The sequence below is a fragment of the Helianthus annuus genome, chromosome 16, assembly GCF_002127325.2.
Source record: "Helianthus annuus cultivar XRQ/B chromosome 16, HanXRQr2.0-SUNRISE, whole genome shotgun sequence".
NCBI lineage: Eukaryota > Viridiplantae > Streptophyta > Magnoliopsida > Asterales > Asteraceae > Helianthus > Helianthus annuus.
This window is the reverse complement of record NC_035448.2, coordinates 59,403,095-59,412,511: the sequence shown is the minus strand read 5'-3', so window position 1 is coordinate 59,412,511 and position 9,417 is coordinate 59,403,095. Positions and strand designations below refer to the sequence as shown.

At 35.0% G+C, this 9,417-nt stretch overlaps 1 protein-coding gene and 1 long non-coding RNA gene across 2 annotated transcripts; one reads left to right on the top strand and one right to left on the bottom strand.

Moving 5' to 3' along the window:
* The first annotated feature begins 335 nt into the window (after positions 1-335).
* LOC110868207 (60S ribosomal protein L5) lies at positions 336-3,887 on the top strand. The gene is made up of 9 exons (XM_022117321.1): positions 336-490; positions 1,370-1,439; positions 1,541-1,632; positions 2,091-2,217; positions 2,298-2,377; positions 2,451-2,567; positions 3,163-3,297; positions 3,389-3,558; positions 3,640-3,887. Exons 1-9 carry the CDS (start codon positions 488-490, stop codon positions 3,755-3,757), a joined length of 912 nt encoding a protein of 303 aa, XP_021973013.1. The 5' UTR covers positions 336-487; the 3' UTR covers positions 3,758-3,887.
* A 1,760-nt stretch (positions 3,888-5,647) lies between these two features.
* LOC118488334 lies at positions 5,648-8,240 on the bottom strand. Its single transcript, XR_004884226.1, has 3 exons — positions 8,086-8,240; positions 6,134-6,353; positions 5,648-5,919 (listed from the first exon to the last, which is right to left on the bottom strand). It is a non-coding gene; the product is annotated as an uncharacterized LOC118488334 (long non-coding RNA).
* Positions 8,241-9,417: the final 1,177 nt, after the last annotated feature.

The window sequence follows — 9,417 nt, the reverse complement described above, 5'->3', positions numbered from 1 at the left end:
CCTTTTGTTTTAGTGGTTTTAACCATTTGAGTTCAAAATCAAAATGTTTAACACCCTGAGTCTCTAGACACTTTTTTATAACCATTTGAGTCCAAAATTTAACCTTTCGAGTCCAATTTTTTTTTTAACAAAATTGGACTCAAACCGTTATAAAATGACCAAAATTGGACTCAAAACGTTACAAAATAAATGGCTAGGAACTTAAGGCGTTAAACTTTTTGATTTTGGACTTAAGTGGTTGTAACCACTAAAACACAAAGACTAAAAAATTAATTTACTCTAAAAGTTTTGGACAGTATATGACATGTTATAACACTTTAAGGACTACACATGAAACTCCCTAAAAACCCTAAAACAAACAACAAAACCAATCGTAGCCGTCGATCTATACACCACCTTAGGGTTTTGGTATTTGAACACCTTCAAAAATCATTGTTTCACTGCCTCTGAATTCTCTTCGTCTGAGCATATCAACAATCACACACATATGGTAACGATCTCCAACCTCCTTTTATCACTCTTCTCAATTCCATTTTATCAAATAAATCCACACAAATTGAACTAAAAACGCCATTGTTATCTTTAGAATAATTACATGTTAAAACATCTCAAATTCTTATAACAATAAAGCTACATTTTGAGTTGCTTTGTTGTGATTGATATCAAGTATTAGTTTATTAAACTCTAATTTATGTTTGTTTGGTTTTTGAATATGCAATTTGATTCATAACGAATTATGTTGATGATTCATGCTTTGTTGTACTGTGAATTGTATCATTAAACCCTAATTATGTAATTTGGAAATTATTTATAGTTTTGTATTATTTATAATTATGTAATTATGTATAATTCTGTTATTATTTATAGTTCTGTAATTCTGTAATTATTTATGATTTTGTAATTATTATTTATGATATGATATGAACATTAGCCCAGCAAATTAAAAAAAAAGTTGCAATTCTTGTGCCCGGAATTAGTTTCTGTTGACTTTATTTTTGTTCGAATCTAGTTTGATTTTTTTATGTAAATTGTTGATTGAGAAATGAAAATTTTGCTAGAGTTAGCAAGTTTGAAGATTAAGTTTGTAGTTTTTTTTTTTTTTTTTTTTTTTTTGGCTGCTGGTAAATAGTAGGAAACAGTGATAAAATGTTTTGGACCGTGTGTTATGTTGTAACTGCATCGACATGTGTTATGTCGTGACCCGTTGTTCTTTTGCCCTTGCTTGAAAAACAATGGTCAGCTGGATGACATTGTGTTGTATCGTGTATGATCCGTTAAAGTACATATAAGTTACACTGGTTTTGGACTTTGGGGATGTGTAATTTTGATGTATTTTTGCTAATTGTGTTGCTGATTGTTTATTTTTAAGGCTTTTGTGAAAGCCCAGAAGTCAAGGTCCTACTTCAAACGGTTTCAAGTCAAGTTCAAAAGAAGACGACGTATGGATATCTTTGTTATTTTTTCAAAGTCATTTTGAATGTTTATTGAGTTGCATTAATACATTATAACTTTTTTTTTGTTTTTTTATTTTTTAATGCAGAGGGTAAGACTGATTATCGTGCTAGGATTCGCCTGATTAACCAAGACAAAAATAAGTATAATACACCAAAGTATCGTTATGTCGTGCGATTTGTATCCTTGCCATTTACCCCCTTTTTTAATCATTAATCTACTGTCTACTTTTTACTCGTCTCGTAGTTTTGGTTTTAGAAACTAAATCTGTTGGTTGTATTTTTAAATTATAAAATCTCAATTTGCTACATTTTACCTATGCAGTTAATGCGGTAAAATATCGGATATCGGTCTTGACCGATATTTGATATATATTATATCGGTGGGATATTAGTAATTTTAATATAATGCAGAATTTATATATATAGCAATTTAACACTAATAATTCAGTGATAGATCGGTTATATCAGTCAAATATCGGTCAATATTGCTGGTAATATCGGTTCTGATATTCTGACGGATATTTGACACCGATATTTTACTAGTGGACCGATATTAACTGCATAGCTTTTACTAGAGTTGGGCTGCTTTTGCTTCTAACTTTTTTAGAAAATTTAGTTCCTTAATGATGACATTAGAGCAACAAGGATATAGTTGCACAAATTGTGTCTGCAAGCATTGCTGGCGATATGGTTCTAGCATCAGCATATGCGCATGAGTTGCCTAACTATGGTCTCAAAGTTGGGCTCACAAATTATGCTGCAGGTACATATGCTTCTGAAACTATGTTTATGATTTTATATATTTATTTATAAAAACTGCTGTTAAACTATTTTCAAATGTAGCCTACTGTACCGGGCTTCTTTTGGCTCGCCGGGTTTTGAAAAAGCTTGAGATGGACGATGAGTACCAGGGAAATGTTGAGGTATGTAACTCATTTATGATCTCATAATCATGTGGATTTATGTTAATTGAGATATTATAATATGATTTTACAGGCAACTGGAGAAGATTACTCTGTGGAACCTGCAGAGAGCAGGAGGCCTTTCAGGGCTCTTTTGGATGTTGGTCTTATCAGAACAACCACTGGCAATCGTGTTTTTGGTGCTCTCAAGGTGCATAAATTGTATATTTAAAGCTTAAACTGCGGTTTGAGTCCTTGACCGCCTTTTGGTAATTGCTACTCAATAATCTGTCCATAGTTGTCAATGGTAGCATTCACTATAGCGCGCTACGTAACGTATAGGTCTAGTGTCACTATTAGGGTTGTAGCAACACTTTATTTATTTTTGTTTTTTAATATAAATAGCAATTAAATATAGCTATAAAATAGCTGGATTTCAGGTTTTTGTTAAATATAAATGTAAAATAGCATATATACCAGGGTATTTTGTTATAATATAATACATATAAAGTAAAAAAAAATCTAGGGTATCGCTATTTATAAAATAGCGCCTGCAATTTGTCGCTATTCGCTATGTAGCATAAAGGTATTATATCACTATTTGTCGCTATTCGCCATTGACTACTTTGAATCTGTCTACGTTGTTACATTTCTATTTATTTATGTGTTTCTCTATTGGGTTAAACATGTAAAAAAATATAAATTTAGAACATAATGGAAAAATTAGGCCGGATGTCGCTCAAGTTGTTTATAATGCAAAAAAACTTTCTTAGTCATTTTATATAATAATTATTATTTTTATCTAGGGTGCTTTGGATGGCGGCCTTGACATCCCCCACAGTGAAAAGCGGTTTGCTGGATTTAACAAGGATGGTAAGCAACTTGATGCTGAAGTACACCGCAACTACATTTATGGAGGGCATGTTGCTTCCTACATGAGGGTGAGCCTTACACTATCTAACATTTGACTATAGTCAACTTTTTATTTGAACAAATAATAATTTATTATATACGGAAATGCAATGCATGCAGACGTTAATGGAAGACGAGCCAGAAAAGTATCAGACTCACTTCTCTGAGTACATTAAAGCTGGGGTTGAGGCTGATAACATTGAAGAACTTTACAAAAAGGTGCATGCTGCCATTCGAGCCGATCCTACTCCAAAGAAATCCGAGAAGCAACCTCCTAAGGAGCACAAGAGGTACCAAACTATCTTTACGTTTTATTATTCATATAAGTAATTGAACATTTTAATTATATATTTTATTTTGTGTTGTTTTAGGTATAACCTGAAGAAGCTGACGTATGATGAAAGAAAGCAGAAACTTATCGAGAGGTTGAATGCTTTGAATGCTGCTGCTGGAGGGGACGACGATGATGAAGACGGCGATGACGAGTAAGAATTTAAAGATGTTTGATGTTGAATTGTTTGGAAAGAAGACAGTTATGGTGACTTCATTTTTGCTTGAAATGTTTGGAATATTTGGAGACAAAAGAGCGATCAATATTTGCTTTTTATTTTGTTTTTCAGTGTTTATTGTTCTGGCTGCATGCTTAAGTCAACAAAGACCTATAAACAATTTTGTTTTTTCAAAACCTGATCCAACCATACTCAAATTTAAGTTTGAAAACAGTTTGTATTGTTCTTTAAATATACACTGCCTCCTTTTAACTTAAAAAACTAACATATAAAACAAAGAAGATGGCCTTGTTCATGACTTGGTTTTGACAAAATATCTCAACAAATCACTATGATTTGAAAACAACAAATCAAACTGATCGTTTCAAAACAGTTCAGTATGACAGTTTGAGCAGGCTTTCTTACAAAATCGTCACTTTGTATTAAGTTTTGTAAATGATAAAAAATGGTTAATGGTATTTATAATGCATAACCGTATTTCAAAAAGTGGAAAAAAACATTATATAACGATAACCAGACAGTTCGTTTATATAGTCAGTTCCAAGTTTCAATATTGTATGCAACATCTGACCCCACATATCAACAAATATTGTTCGTTACACTCACTTGCTCACAAATTTGTTTTTAGTTGCCAGAATTGTTACTTAGTTTGTAGGAGTGACCCATCTTGGGATTGCTTACACCTAAGCGCACTTATGTATGGAGTTTTCCTATCATTCATAGCCAATGTGTCAAAAATGCTATGATTCACAAACAATGCGTCAAAAATGCGGTGATGATATTTAAGCGATTTTGTTTTGTGAACACAACATTTCTCCTATCTACGACCAACATGTGATGTTCCTAGAGAGTTACAATCACCCCAATCTATTGGACTCATCGTCCTTGATTAGATTTGCCCCACAATCTTAAACAATATAGGGACTCTGTATCCTAGATAATTTTTGTCCCACTATCCCGATGACTGACCCTGATACCATTTCTAACATCAGATTCCTCATATAAGTCTATATTGTCAATGTTGCCCACAGAATTCACACATTTGTTGAGTGGAGAATTTATCGGGAAGTCACCCATCATTAAATACAAAATTAGGCCGATGACCTTCCAATGTTTAGAGGTCATGGATTAAAGTCTCGCCTAGAGCAAAATTGCTTTAGGTTGAGAGTTTTACCACAGTGGGCTTTCGAGCGAAAGGTTTCCTCCGGGCTAGGTCACCACCGCTGTCTGTGTTCGCGGGCGTAGGTGGCCTTTTGTTATTGGGCTTACCCGAGTGATCAAGTTTTTGTTGGTCGTTCAAAAAAAAGTTGCAGAATTAGGCTTGGCAATCTTTGCCCAAACGCTCAAGGTTGGGTTGTTTTGAACTTTAAATTACAAGCGTGTGGGCTTTATAAATGAAATAAATTGGTAGAACTATAAGTGAGAAAGTTGGAAGGATGAATCAGACTAGGTTTTAAAGAAGGGAGACAGGTTAGACAAGAAAACTTGTCCTACCCAAACTTTAACCCATCTCCATAAAATCACAGCTGCAAGCCCGCAAACAACCTGACCCGGATCATCTTCTTCCAAAAACTCGTCTTCCTGATATCGACGACTGTATTTCATCTGTAGCTGATCCTCATTCGAAGGAGGAAATGAGTCTAAATATCGTTTGATATATGCTTTTATGCTAATTCTTAGCTTGTTAGGTGTATTTGACATGTTTTATACATGTATTTAACTAGTAAATTGCCCCGCGCGTTGCCTTGTCGTTCCATAAAAGTTTTACGTCAAAACGTAGAACTGAAAACGTACGCACGCCAAAAAAGTCATTGTGTGAGTGTGATGCGGAGTTTGGTTAAGAGGGCTAGCAGCTATGAGAATAAAGGTCTTGAAGAAAAGCTGTTTATGTTACTAGCTCTCTTTCAGTTCAAGAGGCGACATTTGCATGTTTGTGCCTATAAGCGTTGTTTAAGGTACATGAACGATATCAATTAATAAACACTCGAAAGATTGTTAAAAGAGTAAATAGTTAACATAGGACGCAGACATACACAAGTCATACCAAAAGAAAAAAAACACTCAAACGTCATAATCTTTGGTCTTCACCATGTTTTTGTTCTCTTTACCACACTGAATGCAGCCGTCAATTTGTGCCGCAAACTGCATAACGTTTAAGAAGACAACAAACAGAAAAACTAAGTTAGTTAACAACCAGAAAAATACTGAGAGGGTGGGTGTTAAATTGGTCAAACGGGTCAAACAAGTTGAAAGTTACCAGCATACCCAAGTGTTCTTTTAATGTATAAGAAATCCTAAATCATTTTTTATTATAAAACTTGCCCATTTCGCCCATTGCTCAACCCTTCCGACCCACCTATAACATCAAGAATCATCTCTTTCACCATTTCTCGATCTTTCTCTCTCCTCTTTAGAGTGGTTTACCGATTAAAAATGGAAGAACCAATAAAAGTGGAGATCTGAAACAACCCAATTACTGCAACAAGCGCGTATGAAGCAATCCAAACAGCAGCCGCGTATAACGAGTTCAGGACACCAGGGTAAGCCATATAAACCACACAAGCATAACAGTAAACCTGAAACAACAATAAACACATTTTAAGGTCTTATGATTTACTAACCTCCGATGACATAAGAATTTGACAAGTCAACAACGAGGGCACATGATCAAATGTAGGTTAGAATAGGTCACCACTAGATTTCAAATATCAAAACTTCATCATGTACCACATAACCATGGTGATACCAATGTTGTAGCAGGCGCTAGGCGCTAGGCGCTAGGTGGGCGGTGAGGTACCGCCTAGGGATTAATCGGAATGGGAATTTTTATATGTAATTTTTCAAATTTATATATATATACACAATAATATAAAAATAATACTTCAAAATTCACATAAATACTTAAAGTTTCAAATAGTATGGTTCAAACATAAGCAATTAAACTTAAAAATAACAAATCAAGTACTTAGAGATTCAAAAATTAACCGACTTTTGATCGACTAGGACCGATTTTGACCGACTAGGACCGATATTGAGCAAAAAACCTTGGTCCGATTAGTCCGACTTGACTGACTTTTGACCGACTAGGACCGATTTATTGGCTGATTTGCTCAAATTTAGGCGATGAACAGCCTATTAGCGCCTAGGCGCCGATTAATCGGCCGCCTAGACCGACTTCTGCAACACTGGGTGATACGAGACGTCAAATAAAGGTTAGGTATATCTAGGGGGCGTATAGATTTGTTTTAGCTACCCTTTGGTTTGCCTTTCTTCCTAGGCGTCAGTGCTGGTTACTTTCTAGGTGGTTCGTGATTCGTGAACGGTAAACCTTCTTTTGTGCTCTTCTTTCCTTTCCCTTATACTACTATACCGTATGTTATATTTTATACTGCAAAAAAGAGCTTTTGAGTCGGGATTACAATGAGAGCAGTCTCTCTATCTCGTGGGATAGATATAACTGGTGTTCAACGAATCAAATAATGAATTTTCACTTTAATTCATATTCGATCCGAATTCCATTAAGGAAATGATTTATTTGATTCGAATTTTATGCACAATTCGAAATTTAATTCGATTCGATTCATTTGTATTAGAAACTCGAATTCGAATAAATTCGATTTAGTTCAAATTCACCCTAAATAATAAATTGTTTTACATTTTATTTTTAAAACTACTACAAACTAATTATAAGGGTTTTTAGAGTTAGACCCAAATTACGAAAGTTTTTCTCCATATGCATGTGTTTATATAATATTCATGTATATATAAACATAAAAAAATATATATGTAAAATTTTAATTCGAATTTCGAATAAAATAGAATTGAAAATCATAAATTCGTATTAGATTTCGAATCGAACTAGAATATTTTAAAACCGAATTCAAGCTTGATACTCGAATTCGAAGTGAGTCGAATTTCGAATTTTTCGAATCCGAATCGAATACTGAACACCCCTCATATTAGGTTTTCCCTCATCTCTTGTACAAGAAGCACTTCATTTCGAAATCAGAAACACCCAAATGCACTTGCATAAAAAAAACTAACTTAATTTCTAAATCGAAAAAACTAACTTTGTAGGGGTTTTCTAAAATGTGCATCCTAAAGTGATCATAGCAACTTCAGTTTTCAAAATACTTCAACTTTCAGGGGGAAACAAGAACATGCCCTAATAAAACTGATGATCCAAAACTTGAATCAACTTGCAATCATCACTACTTAACACAACAAATGCATCAAAAACAACAAAACGAAGAACCATTCAATCAGTGTTGATAGATTATACAGAGAGAGGGAGAGAGGGTTTTTTACCTTATAGTAATGATTGTGAATGATGAAGATAGAAGTTAGGGTTTTTGATTGCAAGAGAGAGTATTCGTGTGGATCAAGTGAAGTGAAGAATAGATTCCCCTTTCGGAATATCTTCCCTCTGAAATTGTTCCTTTCCTTCCGTTGCCAAGGCCCAACGATTTATGTTTCAAATTATCAAATCTACAATTTTCTTTTTTCTTTTTTTTTTTTTGCCTTAAATACTTGGTAACAAAACTCATTATTCTAATTTTTCCTTTAATGTAAAAAAGGTCGAAGTTTACATCCCTTTCATATTTTTACCTAGGGCTGGCATATCGTGTATACCCATACACGATAAGACACAACACGATAAGACACGAAACACGAAATTCCATACACAAACATGACACGATAACTTATCGTGTCCTTTTTTTCAAACACGAACACGACACGAAAACACGAAAATTACATGTTAATACCTGTTAACGAACACTAGAATAATCATGTATTAACGAGTATCTAACAGGTAAACAAGTATTAACATGTATTAACGGGTATCTAACTATCTAACAGGTATTAACATGTATTAACGGGTATCTAACAGGTAAACAGGTATCTTACCCACTCGATGTTAAGTGTTAACATGTATTAACGCTATACACGAACAGACACGATAAGACACGAAAACACGAAACGCTATACACGAACACGACACGAAAATTAACAGGTTGTTTCGTGTCTACCTGTTTAGTACACGATACCTGTTAAGGTCATACACGATACCTGTTGTAGGTTCGTGTCGTGTATTCGTGTATCGTGTAAAATTGCCAGCCCTATTTTTACCTATAATTACATTTTTCATCATTTTTACTTTATAATTACAATTACAAGTAAAATAACTTGCCTCGTGCATGGAAGGAGTACTGAATTGGGAGGATTTGAAGGGGTATGGTCTCAAAAACCTGCGCCGACCAATCAGGTCGCGCGTGGGACCATACTCCTATTATGATAATCTGGCATCTTTCCCAACCCCGCGCCGGCTAACCAGGTGAAACCTAAGTCGCGCGCGAGGTCTAAGCAAATGCAAGACCAGATTTCACACTTAACTTCCTAAATAAAGGCCATCACTTCCTGGACCTTGTGTCGGCTACTTGGGACTCCCCCATGGGCTGCGCGGAGGACAAAAGCGCAGGTCATTCTAGGACAAGTAAAAAGGTACGAGTGGCAGAGCAGTGGACCAATGAGAGTCTGAAGGGGTATGGTCCCAAAAAGCCGCGCAGACCTTCTTTCAGGTCGCGCGCGGGACCATATTCCTTAATCAGCAAGTTGATCAGTCTTAAGCTCGCTCGGGTT